The sequence below is a fragment of the Rhea pennata genome, chromosome 2 (genome assembly GCF_028389875.1).
Source record: "Rhea pennata isolate bPtePen1 chromosome 2, bPtePen1.pri, whole genome shotgun sequence".
NCBI lineage: Eukaryota > Metazoa > Chordata > Aves > Rheiformes > Rheidae > Rhea > Rhea pennata.
The window spans coordinates 55,789,106-55,806,653 of NC_084664.1; the positions used below are offsets into that span (position 1 = coordinate 55,789,106).

Here is a 17,548-nt window from a genome sequence, read left to right on the forward strand (position 1 = left end):
GACTGTCCACTTTTAGCATCCCATCAGAAATGCAACAACCACCCACTATTCACTCCACAGAATCACAGAAGTGGTAAGGTTGGAAGGGACCTCTGGAGATCATCTAGTCCAGCCCCCAAGCAAGTGGCCCATACAGGGATCGAACCCACGACCTTGTCATTGTTAGCACCATGCTCTTACCAACTGAGCTAAACCTAATCATGTCTTTTAAACTAAATAAATCTAATAAATATCCCCTTCTAAAGTTTGGAATTTACAAAGTTCATTATCAACAATATCTTACTCCATATGGAAAAAAAGGTTTAGCTTTGCCTTCATGTTTTGTTTATCATACATCCCTTTTATGCCATTCTGTATTTTTAATAGTGCAGTGTTTTTTATTGTTAATGGAAACAAAGGGCTGTAGGTCCATCATTAATGTCAGCTTATATAAAAGACTATGTCCTCCAGAATTCAGTTGCTTTGGACTTCTAACTAGAAAAACATTTTCTAATGCAAATAATATTTTATTAATGCCAGAACTCTGAATAATTCTGACAAGCTAACTGCTATTACTTGGTACATGTGCACGCAAGTGTCTGCCTTTGGTACACAGGAAAATGGCATCCAGATACAAGATGCCGTTTAACAAAAAGGAAAACGGCTCTAAGAATCAGCAGTATATTAGATTCTTCTGAAACAATCCTTTCCAAATCCTCCCTATGCTTTTAAATGCTGTCAGGATTTAGAAAACATCTGTGTTGTAAGACCTTCTTCTGATAAAAGACTTCACCACAACTAGCTACGAGCAGTTTCGCTGCTGTTAATGGAAACATTAGCCACTTGGCCCAGTAGTCCAGATGTACGTCAGCAAAGAGCATTTAGAGCGGGTATGAGACAGACATGGCACAATACAGTTTGGAGATAGCTGGAAAAAGGAAGTAGCTAATGACTGAACACATGCCTTTTGCCAATCACCATCACCTGGCCAAATCAGCAAATTCTTCATAGGACAGGGACATCCACAATGGCTGAGAAGCTACACTTGCTCCAACTTCAGCAAGCAGTAAAAGACGAGCAATCTAGCAGCACCTACTGTTTTCAGGGACTAAGCACCAAGAAGGCAAAGAAATGCAAGTATGAATAATTTTTTATTTAACAGTTATTAGAAATGTGTTGGGAGGCTTGGGTGAGTTTTTTCCTCCATTATTCTCTAGAAAGCATTTAAGCCATAGGACTGCACCACCCATTTGGGTGGGAGGTTTCACCAAGCAGATGTAAGGCTGTCCCCTAGACAGACACTCGTACCAAAACTTTAAATTTTTACTTTCTGTTTTGGAGTCTGCAATCACAATATACAGTCAGAGCACCATGCCTAGTTTTGTACAAAACATGGGATTTCAGCATCCAATTTGTTAACAGGCACACTGACACCCGGCAAATAGTAGCATAGAGCTACCCAGATCTTTATTCTAAATTCTGTTGCTTCATTTCATTTTACTACTAAGTCTTTCATAGTCTGACACTGACAACTAAAATGATGTAGTTAAAGTAATAAACAGTGAATTTTAAGTAGCCTGTCAAAATAAGCGACACCTATATCATCTTAGTCTTATAACTCTCATGCAAACTTCTATTCCGACTAACTTCATCATACAATCAAATGCTAGAAGTTACCCTCCCCGCTGAAGGAGGCTGCATTATCTCTCAGAACACATAGTGGGCTCTATCACACTTCTGGCAACAGCATTTAGTGCACGACAGCAGCTGCCCTTCATTAGAAAAGCTGCTTTTCTTGTTAGCAATTAAACCCTTTCAAAACCCTGTCAAGATAGGAGAAACCTGCCACACGTTTGTTTGCAATCTGATGAGGTATCAGCAACACCAGCTGGCCACTGACTTAACCTCAAGCAAGCCAAACCCTCACTGCAGAGGCAGGGAAGTGCTGCAACTTTAATAGGCCTGAGGGCAATTATATCACAACCGAAACAACTTCCTTTTGAATTTCCAAGGTAGCAGGGATGACCTAGTGACCTTTTGGGTTTGTGCCATTTTGATTAAAATACTATAAAGTAGTGTTTAATACTACACAATGTGAGACAGGAGGAAAAAAAACCCAAAAAACAAAAACCAAAAAACCCCATTGACCAGGAGAGAAATACACAGTAAAAAAAAAAAATCTGCAAGAAGAGGCCTCTACTTACTGTTCTATTCTCTTTCAGAGATTTGACCAGCCTTGAATACCCTCAGAAACATTGCACATTAAGACCTGATTTTTTTCCCAGTAAAGGGTGCTTTAAAACATTATTTACATTTGTTTTCCACACACATGCATCATCTCTGAAGCATAAAGCAATTAAACCCCTCCTATTTGTAAACCCTTCGCATAACACTTGCACAAGCCAAAACTTCTTCCCGTTTCTGCTCTAAGCGTGATGTTTATTAGAAGACCACAACACGGGGGCAGTGGGTTTTCTTGCCCTTTGAAAGGTTTTTGATTTGTTACTTAACTAAATAGGTTTGTACAGCTTTCTTCATAGCTACAAGTCCTTAAACCACAAGATGTCAGTTGAAGCAATAATTATATTAATAAATTGCAGACAGTCTAAAAGAAAAGAAAGATGGGGAGGCATTTGGAATTAACATGCTGTGAATCAGTCCTGCATCGTCCTTTGTCAGTAGAGTTAGCAGGCTTTTTTTGTTGTTGCCTTTTAGTAATAATTTTCAGTGCATTTGACACATTTCATCTCACTCAATCCACTGAATCCTAATACAAGAGAATAGCAGTTTGCCAAACATATATTATCTGAGGATGCATATCAGTTAATCTTAGGCATCTGACATAGTCAAAGACAGCCATGCTAGTGCAAGCTGAAAATGTGCTAGGCGAGGAGGAGAGGGATCATGCCAGAACAGAAGACTGGTCACTGAGATACCTGCAACACCAAAGCCCAAAGCCCCCAAACTCCTGTCCCCCAATTGCCCTTTTGACGAAGGCAGAACTCGCAAAGCTGCAGAGACCCGTGGTCCGTCTGGCCAGTATCCAACATCAGCAGTTAAGAGCAAGATGGAAAAAGGCTCTGTTCTGAAACATTTTTAATTGCCAAAGTTAGTCTCGTAGGCTTTCACGAAGCTTTCTGGAACACAAAGTAGACCATATGATTAAGCCTTTGCAGCACTAGAAATAATACTTGTGATTAGGCGTACCCACATTATTTCACTTCTCAGGACATTACCTGATAAAGAAGATTTAAAAACAAAATACACTAAATCACAACTGTTAAAATAATAATAATAATAAAATAAATAAAATTCTAGAGCTGCCAGGCTTTATATTTTAGTGTTTCTTATAATACTTGTTTAGAAAAGGGAGATTGCCATCCAAAAGTTGGATATTTTGGAGATGATGCAACATACCTGTCAGTTTTCTCTCTAAGTTCACAAAAGCTGGAGACACGATATAAGTAATTATGCTGCAAGTCCTTTGAGATCAATTTCTTTCTCTGCTTTACAATTTGGATCAAATCCTAATGTGAGTCAATATGAAAGGGAATGATTTACTATAAAAACAAGATTTTGTTTTATTCAGCTTCCAGCCGACCCATATTATTGAACACAGTTACCTGTGACTAGGAGAGAGAAAGAAGATCAAGAGAACTGAGACGGCAATAATGGCATTTTCCACATATTTAAATATGAATTACTTTTTTTTCTTTTTTGGAGAGCTTTAAGTAGTAATTCCTCCTCCCCTAACTTTTCTCTCAGCTCTAGGAGACTCTTTTACTCCAACTCAGCCAAGGGAAAATCATCAAGACTTTGATCTGAAAGTGTTCTTAAGGAACACTTAAGATTAAAATAAAAATCCCTCTTTCCGTCCCAGTTCATTTCACATACTAAGAGTAATTTCATTCTAATCACTTTTAAAGTTTTCTCTCTGTGCTGTTTCACAGTTATCTATCTAATTCTGTTAACTACTAGTTGGACAGAAAGGTAATTTTATTAACAACTTCCCCCCCCCCTTTTTTTTTTCAATTTGACTTAATAAAAAAATCAAAAAAGAGAGAGTCAAATGCAGAACAAATCCGGGAATTACATAACTGATTTCTTCTAGACAAAAGGCTGTAAGTTGAAATCCTTATTATTCATTTCTGCCATCTCATAAGACAGAAAACACCTGCTAAAAAGAATCTTTCAAACAAAGATTTGTGAAATTCACTCCCAGGGTACATCATTTGCTGCAAACAATTCCAAGATTTCAGTGCTTGAAGTAATATTACCTACTCTTTAATGAAAAACCTATTTTATTTACTTGGAACAATATTTCAACACTACTAATTTCCATAGATCTTTCTCCTATTTACTACTTTAAGGTAGAAGTTCACCCCTGGAAAAGCTTTTCGGAGGAATTTGCTCATTCTAGATCCAACAAAGAACCAGATAAAATATTACTAAAGAAAATAGTCTTTGCCCGAGAACCTTTACAAAAAGATGCTTTGCTTTTCTAGGGCTTTAGGAAATGACTGGCTTTCTCATCGAGAGATGGTTTGGTTCAGTTCTGCTTGGGCTTTGCTTTTCACAATCCAGGAATGCTCTGGCCATGGCCAATGCCATGGCAGAAGACACAATACCCAGGGCATGGAGGGAGAGAAGAAAAGAAGGGAAAACCCACCAAATGTTTTTCTAGTCATGTCTCCAGTCTGTAGTCTAGACCTTTAAGTTCATGTCAGAAAGAAAGCATTCGGGTATAACACAAAAATAAAGCATGGCGCCCCTCAAAAAAGAGAGAGAAAACGTGCCACCAAAAATCTTTAGTTTGAAGCAGGTAAAATTTGGAAAAGAGATAGTCAAGTAAGAAAATCTGTAGAGCAGTCAGTGCCAGCCTTAACTTCACCATAAGAACCCACCCTCCTAGCAGCCACTGGTAGAATTTTTTTTTTTTTTTTTAAAAAACACAGAGGAGATTTGGATGGGTATAAATATAAAGAGGATAGAGGGATTTTGTTTTGTAGTCTTCAGTAGAGAACAGGTCCCGTTATGGCTTGCTCTATGCCTAGGCAATGCCTTAAGGCTTTACACAAAGATGAGGATTTCACCTTTATGGATCAACATGGGAGAACAGGGCCTTATCTGTCATTGATCACACACCTAGCAAAAAAATGGCAGTTCTACAAATGAACACTTCCAAGCACCTGACACGGAGTAGAATAAATATAAATCTAAGACATTTAATGCCTGAACTCGATAGAAAACCTCCACTTCGTTTTAACGGGCTTTGAGTCAGTCCTTTACTGGAGAGATGGAAGAGAAGAATTCAGGTACATTTTAATCCCATCTTCCCCAAACAGATTAGAGAGAAGGAAAATGTTGTGTTTTTAGCAAGCAGTGTACATAGGAAGTAATTAGAACAAGAAGGGAGCCACTAAAAGTGTTTCTGATGTACACATAAAGTTAAAAGTAATTAGAGAACATCACTAGCTTGACTTTCACTAATACCCAGTAAGGTCATTGTCAATATGATTGTTGCTATACATAAAATTTCCTCCAAAGGTTGGTTGTAAGAAGCCGGGTTTTGGCTGAGACTTCTTTTCCTCTTTGCACAACAACTGCGTAATTAGATTTTTCAAAAATGTAAACAAAACCTTTCACCCCTCACATGCAGCCAGCTGCGTCAGCTTTAGAACATACGTTCTTTGCAAACATGCCAACATCTTGTGATAGATACTCAGACAAGTGCTGACACTGCTATGAAAAACCGATGCCTGGCCACCAGATTTTGTGACAATGCCAAGAGATGCGGTGGGGAGAGGAAAAAAAATGTAAAGATTGTGAGTTCCCTCCCTCTGTCCCCCACAGAAAATAAGGTGATTGAAAAAGAGATATTTAAAAATCCACAATCTCCACAATTAAAAGCAGTATTTAATACTCTAGAACAGAGCTTTAAATTTACCCTTTCATTCATCCTCTAACACCAGGAACTACAATAAGAAAAAAAAGTCTGCCTCTTTTTCTTCAATCAATACAATCCCTTAAGAGTCCAGGCTTCAGAACATTCACATAAAATATTAGCGTTATATATTTGCAGTAGATAAACTGAGCCAGCAAGGCAATCAATCAATTTTCAATTACCTGTGGCAACTAGATAAGATGATAGTACACACACTAACAATTGACAACAGTCACCTAATGAGCAGCCTCATATGTTACAGAAGTCACGACCCCTTGGAGTACATAATTAGTAATAGCCTTTTACATTCATAAATATGTATTTCCTATTCTGTCTTCATGATCGAGGATTATTATATGTAATCTGAGATGCGCTCATCACAAAACCATTCATGCAACTTCTTTTTCCAAGCACCACTCATTGTCTCTGGTATTATAGGGAGGGAGCTCATGAAATGTGTGGGTAAGATTCTGAGTATAGTAAGAGCATTAACTTATTTATTACTTAGTACATCACAGCGGTTTTACATCCTAGTAGATCTGTTCTGAATAGTTCCATACTTACAACATCAAACTTCTGTGTGATGTTCCCCTGGACATCAAGTAAATAAACCTTTCCGTAATGTGTTCCCAGTGCCAAAAACTGTAAAAGAAAGACTAGTTAAAAACACAGCACACCACAACCAAAACTACAGCAGCATTAAATGAACTTCAGGATGTTTACCAGATTAATGATTAGCAACACCCTGGAAGAAAATACTCCACCGAAAAAGCTTATTTTAGCCTCACCTAAAGAATAAAACAGGGATTCAAGTCCATATTACTGTGATAGTGCAAGTTAGCTGTCAGAATGAGTCATGAGGACCCTCGTCTACTGACAACTAATGGTGTGTCTGCAGTCTGTATACATTGCCTGATGGACTGTGGCAGCAAATTAAAAATGCAGTGTGAAAGCAAGGACTAACACAGACCTGAAGCAGTTTTAAGGTCCTTTCCACAGCTTTTCTTTTTTTCTTTTTTTTTTTTTTAATAACATAATAGTTTTCTGGAGGGTACTTATTGTTAATTCTCCTTCACCATTAATATAAAAACAACATTCAAGCACAGCAAATGGCCAGCAGTAGGCCACTGGTAAAATATTGCTGAATTATGGAATGGTCTTTGACAGTGCATTTAAGCACATAGATCAACTACTGGGCTTGCTTTCCTTCACGTACTGTAACATTCCTACATTGAACATTTCCAAGAATAACACTTTTTTCCTTTGATACCTCAAGAGTTTCATCCTACAAATAAACAAATCTCCACACAAATGCACGCTCAAACTTATTCCAATACAAAGAAGGTGGCAACTGATGCAGAGAAAGTCTGCTGTTAATTGAACCATGTGAACTACAGCTAAACAGAAAAGGAAGAACTTTGGTACTACTTGATTTATGACAGAGGTTTCTTTTTATTTCCCCCCTCTTCCTCCCAGCATTACTCAAATAGTCTAGGCTCTTCAATTCTCTGTATTTCACTGCATGTGAGCATGCTTCATTGCAACCTATAATGAAATGCTCAAATTTACAGGCACTACTAAGCGTGTCAGTCAGGCAGCACAATCTTTAAAAAATAACCTTACAGAAAGTCAAGGTTTAAAAGGATTTATCAAAATGGAATTGCTTAAAATGAAATTTCAGTTCAGGCACTTAAAATATGAAGCTACATTAAAAGGAGTCAAAAAAAGGAAAGAAGGGGTTCATTAGAAATTCATCCCCTGCAATGCCTTTCACTCCTGCAAGGTTGCCTTTTTTCAGGAAGAAAAAAGTCCCCCGGGTAAAAAAATCAATACTGGTTAATAAAACATCAGGTGTGCAGACATAACTAGGTATGACTATTCCACTGCACAGGCCTGCTTGAATGCACCAGGTGCCATGACGATTAGTCATCCAGTGCAGACAGCAAGCCTGGTGAAAATATGATGCTTTAGTACCGAAAAGAAAAAAATAACAACAATAATTCTGGGGGGAAATTAGTCTGTATACAGAAGCCAGATTTTCAGAATTCCCAGAAAGTCAAACTGTTGTACTCAGATGTGTACTTTACATAGTACTACATAATTTTTGTAATGATGATGCTTCAGCAGGGCTTTTCCTGCTAGAGGAGGAAAAAAAAACACCCTCACAAAACCTATAACCCACCCTTATTTTTAAGTTCTCTGTTGTAAGAGACATATCCCTAAAAGACTCCAATACCTAGATTCTAACAATATTGATATTTCTCATAAACAGTGTATCTAGTTTGCTGGAAAGCTAAAAGTGTTTGGATACTCAGAAATACTTTCCTGTATTGTCAGTCTTTGTAATAACACTATAGCTAAAGCTGCATCCATACACTTCCTTAGAGAAAAATCCTGCTTATCTCTTGGCCCTCAAGATTTAGTTGAGGCTGAGGAGTAGTAGTAACACAAACAGGTCACAGAGTAGGAACAAATGCTTGCAAATTCTCAAAATATCTGCTTAATTCCAAGCTGTCAAAAGCATTTAACACAGATTTATTGTTTTCATTCATACAGTTAAAATACAAGCTTCATTTTAAGAGCCTCTTGAGCCATGGCAACAATCTGAGTAAGAGAAACACATAGCACAAGTCAATCTAAAAATATAGCGAAATAATGGAGATGGATCCCTCAACAATAACTGTTAAGGAGCTATTATCATCAGCTGTGAAAAAGTAGACATTCAGAAAGCAACTACTATGCTTTACATACTTCTTCTAATAGCTGCTTAATAAATCATCAACTCTGACATTTTAAAATGTTTTTCAGCATTCCTCATTATTTTAAGATTTTCTTCAATATTCAAAAGGGAAGAAAACACAAGAAACAAGAAAGCAATTGTTTAAATCACTAAAAAGCAGCTGAAGTTTCTTTCCTGCAAGCAGAGAAAAACATTTCTGCATAAATCAAAATTTCTTCACTTTGCATCATCTATTACTTTCTGGCTTTCATTCTCTTGTACGCCTCAAATGTTACTGGTGTTAGAGTACGCAAATGTCCTCTCTCCCGGCCTTACCATATTGACCCAGGGGAGGAGAGTAGAAAAGTTTAAGACACACACACAAGCGTATTGTAATTACTTCTTTCATACTGTATTAACAGAAATACACGCTAAGCTGGCTCTGGCATGATGCAGTCTGTCTTCAGTGACTCAGGCTGTACAAGTAAGTGTTGTACATGCCAGTTTCTTTTCTGACTAAAGGAAAGTTGGGGCTGTATCCCGATTCTAGTTCTTAATACTGTTCCTAATTCAAATTTAGGGAGTACCTTACCGGTAGCTTATACAAACATCTCACCTTACAAATCACTGCATCTTGAATTCTCACCTCATGTTCTCACTGACAGAGTGTGATCTGTTCAACACAGGCTTACCATGAATTTTGTTTATATTATTGTTGGCCCACACCACTTCTCTATATTTGGCAGTACTTTTTATAAAGAACAATATTGGTGTCCTAGAAGTACAGATAAACACATAAAAACAAACACGAGTTCTGCCCCACAGTCATGTGGTACCTTTTCATGCACTGTCATGCAGCTGGCTGCATCTTTCTGGAGAATTTCAGTCACTCCATTAGAAAGCCGTTCATACTTCAACTTGGGTTCTTCTTCACTTTCATCTTCCTAAATTTTCAAGAGTTTAAGAAAAAGGGGGCAAGAGAAAAAAAAATGTTTAAAAGTTGATTTTAAATATAAAGAAACTAAAAGATACCCCAAAACCATCACACAACAGCTGTACATGGAGCACTATTATCTCTTAACAACAGTCACTACACTCAAAAGCCAAACTTTCACATTTTTATCATTCCAGAGCACCTGAGTTGCACTTGTTGTTGTTGACTTCTCTTTTTACTCCAAAGTTCTGGATGCAAACAAAGACTGTAAAACAGCATATCTATTCAGCTGGATTGTAAAAGGCATTTAGTTGATTTCTAAAAAGTGGGGGGGGGGAGGGAAACGTATATGTGAACTTCGTTAATTAATCATTCCCATTTTAGAATAAAAAGGGATGGGTATGGAAAAGTTGATAACGATAAAATAAAATACGTCACTATAGCCACATTTAACTCTAAACGGAAACACGCAGGTTACAAGAAACTTCAAAACCTTTATAGGATGCTGCACCACTGTAGGAAGGACAGACACAAAATGCTGTGAACAAAAATAAAAAAGAAATCCACTAGGAATAAGTTAATTACATAAAATATGCCAATGAGTTTATGTTCAAAAATAAAATAATAAATATGTTGTTGCAAAACTGTCTGGGAAAAGACACAGGATACAGTATATTCCCGTGGATCACCTATACCATCTACTACATTTTTAGGAATTTTCCCTGATAAATACCCAAGCTTTCCTTTGTTTTTCCCTTTGAAGCATATTAGATATTATCACCTGATCACTACTTAGACACATAGAAAGAGACAGAGCAAGTGGCGCAGAGGGAACAAAGAAGAGACCGAGCTAGAAAACAAAAGTGGCAAGCTCCCTGATCAAACACCACCCAACGGGCTCGTCTTTTACGCAAAGGAAATTCACGGTGCAAAACAGCACTCTGCTCCTAGGCACCTATCCATAACAGATGGCCTACAGATAAACAATGCCAGAAGGGGATTTCAGAAGCTTCAGCTAATACACCACACATGTATGAATACACACAAGCCTATAAATATACGCACACCCTCCTTTCTCCTTCCTGGGAAACTACACCTGCAATCCTAATGCCCTGCACGTCCTGCTAGTTCTAACGACTGCACCACCACCGAGGGCATTTCCCACACAAAACATCTCATTCCTAAGCAACCAGGAAACACCAGCGCGGTGCGCTAGCCAAGGAGCTCCTGTTTTCCCCACCAACCGCTGCTTTCCAATTCCTGGTATTAAAAATACATATAAGATAATGCACTGTACCAGGCTAGAGCAGAAGTACTGCATTCGTGCAACATTTTATTGTACCTTGTGATCTAAAAAGAATAAATTCTGAAAAGAGAGAGCTTAAGAATAAGCTATTTAATCTAAACTGCCTTTGGAGCACTAAAGCAAGATTTTCCCAACTTCAACCTTGTGGTCATTTACAGTCCAGGTGAATCATATCATGATAAGTAACGATGTCATTACCACCCACGTTAATACATACATACTTTCATTAAAAAAAAAAAAAAAAAAAAAAAAGAAAGAAAAGAAAGAAAGAAAAGCCCTATGGAACTATGGAAACATTCAATATTTATTACCATTTTATACATATGCTGCAAACAGAGGGTCTTTTAAAACATTATTTGAAAGTTTTGTGACAGAATACAAATGAAATTAATACAGGGATGTCAGCAATCCACGATGTAGTTTTCTGGGGTGAGGTGTCAAAATGTCCACCAAAAAACAATTTTATTCAGTAAATCTAACACTCAAACAAGTTGTTACTAGACAGAATGACAATGTCAAATTACAGGGCTGTATATAAATCAGCCAAATTACTTGTGCCTACACATCTTTAATAAATGACTACACGGTTGAGGGAAAGGCAAGAAAAAAAGCACACATGACATTTGGAGGGAGTAAGGGTGTATATGTTCATTTTACAGCAATTAATACATTCCTGTATTTCACATATCTCTTACAAAGATTACACTTGAAATGCATGGGTAATCTTTGAGTAAATCCATGTAAGTAAAAATTGAACTCCAGTCATCTAGTCTAAGATCCCACATGTTGCTGAAGTCTGGACATCAAATGTGCAACCAATGTGGAATGCTAATTCTAGTCTCTTAAGTATTTTGCATAAAAGCATTCATCCATGGACCATTAGATAAAGTTACCGAAAATAAGTTTTGGCCGTCTTATTTAGGAGAGAAAACTAAATAGTTTTTCCTGCACACGCATATAAAATACACACTTTCAAGAGTCAGTGCACTGAAGCGTTCTGCCAGTCTTCAAGAAAAAGTAAATAAAATGAAAACTCCAAATATTAGGCGAAATGATCTACCCATTTCACAGCTTCTTGACAGATGTCTTATGTTAAGTAAAAGCCAAGCTAAAAGGTGAATTGGAAGGGAATTGGGGGGGGGACTTTGCTGTAAGCAAAGAAAAAGGCAATTCGCAAAAATGTAGGATTTCTCTATTGCTACAGACTCAAGCTCATATATTAAATGCATTTGATGCTCTCTATTCCCAGATATCAAAGTTTAATCATTCTAAGGTATTTTTCTATCAGGAAAAGCTTTTACGGCAGTCTGAACTTCTAAAGTAAACACAAGCCAGCGTTAATAAAAAGCAAATCAATAATTTTTGTTAAATTTTAATCATCTTGCAAACCTACAAATAAAACCATCAGCAGCCTGAGTTGAGATGACAGTTGGCCACGTTTCTATGACAACCTAGAGGAATAGCACAAGTCCTGACTTGCAGCAAAGCTAAGATACAAACAGAGTGACATTTACCCCATACAAGAAAACTCACAGCTTTCCTTTAAAAAATAAAAAAAAGGGGGGGGGAGGAAATCAATTTCTCAAATAACATGGATTTTTACTAAGTGTATGGCACTTGTAATTAAAGACAAGTCCTTTAAATCATCCTGGAGGATTCTAAACATTTGAAAATAAATTTCGTAACACTGTTTCTTGTACCACCGCTTAACACTTCTTCCATATTTTCTGCCATTAAAAAAATAAAAAAAGACAAAACCCTGTAACACTGAGTTTCGAAATTCTTGTCAAACATACTGAAAGGAAAAACAAACATGCAAATACCCCACACTGCGCACAAAATTTTTAAAGCACTCCACAAATGTCAGTGACAAATTCTGAAAGGCAGAGAGACCCACAGAGCAGAGAAGTGGGAAAGCCACCTTTGCTTCTTCTCAGATAAACAGCAGCATTTTTTCAACCACAGGAATACTCACTTAAAACTTATTTTACATATTTATTTTTCTATTTGCCTTCTACTGCTGAAGCCAACAGTAAAAGTGCTCAAAAAAAATGCTGTAAAAACCTTTCTCCCAGTATCCATAAGCATTTCCTATTGAGAAAATATTTCCAATTGAAAGAGCTATTATAATTAGCTAGTAAGACCAAACCAAACTCTTTCTTATTAAGAGGTCTTACGTTTTTCAGTGCTGAACTGCTCAAACAAATCACAGCCCTCTTCGCACGCCTAGTACCTAAATATGAAACTCACTGCTGACCCTTCTTCGACAGCTGAATTCAGAAACTGGGAACAGCTACGGATGTGCCAATAAGCTCCGGAAAGGCCAGTTCAACCATAAGGGAAGGTGCTCTGCCTTCCTGAATTCAACTGTGCAACTTTCTTCGGCTTTTCTCCCTCTAGCTTTCCCAGCTTTGCCTATAACAACATCAACAGTGGTATCCCTCCTAGGGAGGAAAAAAAGTAAAAAAAAAAAAAAAAAGATAAAAAAAAAAATCTGAACTTGGTCTTCACAAAGAAATTTTCCAGAACGAACCTGTGGGCAATTCCTTGAGTTTTTCCATTAGTGCATGTTTGTGCCCGCAGCCCACAGGATAGTCTGTCACATGAACTACATGCTCTACGGATTGCCGATACTCTAATTATATTATGGACGTTGACAGCAACGCGTCATCCTTCCTATGTGATTTGTCCTCTAAGTTTTTCAAAGCCTTCATGGAAATGAACAGGGCATACATCAGAAGAAAAGCACCCTTCATCATTGCTGCACCATCTTCCATCCACTTCCAGCCAAAATTCCAGTTACTCTGGGCAGTCATTCCAGCAATGTTTACACTTTTAAATTTTGAGCCTGCAAAACATTTAAATTCAAGCATAAAGATACCTATGCTCTAATCACTGAAGTGATTTGAAACAAGTCACACTTGTATCCTACTTCAACAAAGCTCTTGGCAACACGTTTATTCTTAAAAAGCCTTGATGAATGAAAAAAACAGCAAAAAAGAAAAGCTTATTTTCATTTGATGTTCACACTTCCTTTCAAATTCCTCTCAATTTCAGAAATTATCAGAAAAATGTTAAGTTGGCTCAATTCCTGCTAGTTTAAAGGCCATTTAAAGTACTCTGCTGCTCTGTATCTGAATAGTTAACATTTAAGACACATTCTAGAAACTCATTAAAAACAATGAATGCTGCTGAAGAGCAAAGACAATCCTCCTGCTAAAGAGTGAGAAGAAGCTACTTTGTAAGACTAACTCTTCTTGACACTTAAATGCAGGCAACATCCGTGGAGATGCTCCAAAGAAGTCGGGATTTTTTAAAGCAGTCATCACTATTGCACAGAAAAAAAAAAAAAAAAAAAAAAAAAGTAACATTTCACTTCCATAATTATTAGTTTCAGAACTACGTGAAAATTACAAATAGAAGCAAAGAAGTCAACTCCACTTATTTGTGGCTTAAAATAAAAGTTCATACGGCATCTTCAGTTATTCAGAAATGAATAAACACATCCTCCGTGTTTTGGCTAAAGGTAACTTCACTTATTACAAAAATTCAGCAGCAAATAAAAAAAGACAGTTCTGCACTCAGAACACACTCTCCACAGAGAATTACTTAACTCTTCCATATGTACAGAAGCACAAAGCGCTGCAAAATACAGAACTCAGTTACCAAGATAATCTATTATCTTGCAGTCAAATCAAGGCTCTTGTACAAACCTGTTGACTTGATCCAAAGCACAACAATCCCCAGTTGCTCATTCCTGTAGAAATGCCATCTTAATCAAGGGTTTGGCTTTGTTGTTTCCATTTTATTTTTTTGAGGGATAGGAGGGAATCTTTTCTTTAAAAACCCATAATTGACATAGGAACAGTGAGTCCTTATCTTAATAGCTGGTACCTCTCTGAGGAGCAGAACTGAACATTTATAACCACAACGCTACGAAAGATGCATCGTCACTGAGCATTTACAACACCCGCCTGCAGCCCAGGCCATATGCAACCCCTTTTTTAACACAAATTTGCCTGGGAGGTCAAGACTGCACCAAGGAGACTGCACAAAGCTCAGGAAGTTTGGACAAAAGGGTCTAGCAAGCACTCTACAAACACAAGGGCGACTGTTGCAAGACTTACAGGAGGAGGCAAACATCACCCAACAAGACATAAGATACGGCTGCAACTTTTAGTTTAACCTTGAGCTCCCTAGCTTGCCTGGAAGTTTTTATAACACTGGTCTTAACACCTCCTTTAGGCTGGTGAAGAAATTATATAATTTTTGCCAACCTTTATCCTCTCCAAGTTAGGTCCCAGGCCTTTTACCTGACAATACTTCATACTGAATCAAGAGATACTTAAGCACTGATTTACAAACATATCTGATTTTAGGTTTGCTAATCCCTGCTCCCCCAGTTCTTTAGAGAAAACACTCGTCTAAGTATCTCATAAAAGCAGGTTCACTGTTCCATTAAACCATCACCACTAGTTCTCTCTAGCCAAGTCATATCCAGGTTAAGTGTGACCCAGATAAACCCAAATAAAGAGATTGCCAGACAAAACTCTCCATGTTTCCATTAGCACTCCAGGAAGGTTTGTGCGTATCATGTCTTAATTGCTTCTTTACTGCTTTTCCACAGCAAGATCTCCTCTTTCTAAGAACTGTATGCTAAACCACAGATTTTATGCATTTTTGTACCTACAGGCAGTAATTAGGATGGACAAACTGTAAATTTGTTTCTCAGTTAGGCACTCTCTTTCACCTAGGATGGTAAGTTGGCTTTTCAACCTGGTCTGAAGCACAAACAAAACTGCAGGTACAACAAGAGTTTGCTGCAACTCTATGTGACAGGGCCTGCTGGCTGCTCTCGTCCTGGTCTTGCAATGCCAATAGAAGAGGAAGTAAATGATTCTGCTTGTCATGATGCTGTGCAGCTTGGAAAATGGTACACACCAGGAGATAAACCAATCAAAGGAAACTCACAAAGCAGAATCTACCTTGATTCCACCACCCACTTCTGTCTCACAGCTTTTAGATACAGGGTGAAAACTCCCTCTCATACTCTGTTAGGAATATTATTTCAACCCCAAACTGGGGATGAAAGGGTGCCAAACTAGGCCAAAAAAAAAAAAAAAAAAAAAAAAAAAAGAGAGAGAGAGAGAGAGAGAAAGAGAAAAAGAAAAGAAAAAAACCACCAAAATATGACAGAAGGTTTCTGTGACTCTCTCACAGAGAAATAACAGATGGCCACACAACTACTGTTTCACTTTGCTGAACAGAGAGAAAGAAAGGTGGGCAGGCAGGGAATACAGAAAAGCATGCTGGCTTCTACCCACCCACAAGTATGCCTCTGTATTGCAGACTTTGCTGGGGAAAACTGGTTATCAGAAGGTTTTCTTCTCTTAACTCCATCACACTTGAGAGTCAAATTAAAATACTGTTTTGTTTCATGGACTTGTGGCCTTAGAGACCAAGGTTGAAGAGAGTGACCTACCTCACAAATACCCATCAAAGCCTCCCATGTTCCCCTTCCAAACCTGTTCTACTTTGTCCCCTAGCAAACCTCAGATTGGCCTTTGCAGATAACCTACTCCCTCCCTTCAAACACATCAAATCCTCCTAGCCAGGACTCGTATCCCCAATTTCAGCACCTGTCAGTGTGCCTTCCAGCAATTCCTGTTTTCTTACCCTCCAAAGGGTTTCCAAAGCAGCATACCCACCACATCCTCAGTGGCAAGCTCCCTTCTAGCCAGACACTTCTGGCAGAGCAACATTCCCATTTAACAGGGGTCAGGGGGAGTGGTGGTGGGTTTTTCCCCAAACAATTGAGTTTTTAAACAACTGCTTGCAATCTGGCATTAGGCATGAAACGCTTGCAAAATACTAAAACCCAGCATGAGCAGCTCAGCAAACACATTAACTTTGTGTTTAAGGAAATGTAGTGTGTGGCCTCCTGTCCAACAGTACACCCAACCCACCTGACAAATATGGAGGGAGAACACAGAGGAGAAATAGCACTGAGCAAGACAATTTGGAAACACAGACAGTTACCGCACTGCACTTCCTTCTCCTCTTTCAATGCCTTATTGGAGCATATACACTTCAAATACATAGGAGACAAAAGCAATTTTATTTTAGTAATTGGGTAACACAAATGCAAGTGAACACTTCCCAGTTGCAATATATGGGAACATGGCCACTGAATTAAAAAATTTAGTAAATATCTGCTACAAGTGAAAAAATTATCCTGTAGTGACAAACAACACATGCAGAAGGATTAATATTCATAAAGTGGTTTTAGAAATTATTAAAAGGCCAGCTGTAAACTGATACTGTCTATTGATAGATTTAATGAAGCAACATCATAACCTTACAATACAGTTGGGAGATTTCTTCAACTTCCACCCTCAATCATGTGTCCTGAGCTTGGTCACATCATTGAAAGTTTTGTTTTCATTATTTTTAGAGATACTCAAAAAAAAAGTTGTAAAAATCAGTAAAAGACTGGGAGGGGGGCTCCAAATCTTGACCTACTGAGTGGCTTACTCTATTTCACAAGTTTAAGTGTGATAAAACCTTGGTTATAATTATGATGGGGTAAATGGGCCTTCTCTCCCTCTTCCCCATTAGATTTCCATTTAGTAGACATAAAACATTCAATCTTGATAAATCCTACTC

At 37.9% G+C, this 17,548-nt stretch overlaps 1 protein-coding gene across 2 annotated transcripts in view; it reads right to left on the reverse strand.

Moving 5' to 3' along the window:
- The window catches only part of VPS41 (VPS41 subunit of HOPS complex), a 104,644-nt gene that overhangs the window by 73,773 nt on the left and 13,323 nt on the right, over positions 1–17,548 (reverse strand). For both annotated transcript variants that reach the window (XM_062569572.1, XM_062569573.1), the window contains exons 3-4: positions 9,479–9,586; positions 6,488–6,565 (exon numbers count right to left, since the gene is read on the reverse strand). In XM_062569572.1, the coding sequence (XP_062425556.1) occupies positions 6,488–6,565; positions 9,479–9,586 (186 nt within the window). The remainder of the gene's footprint in view (positions 1–6,487; positions 6,566–9,478; positions 9,587–17,548) is intronic.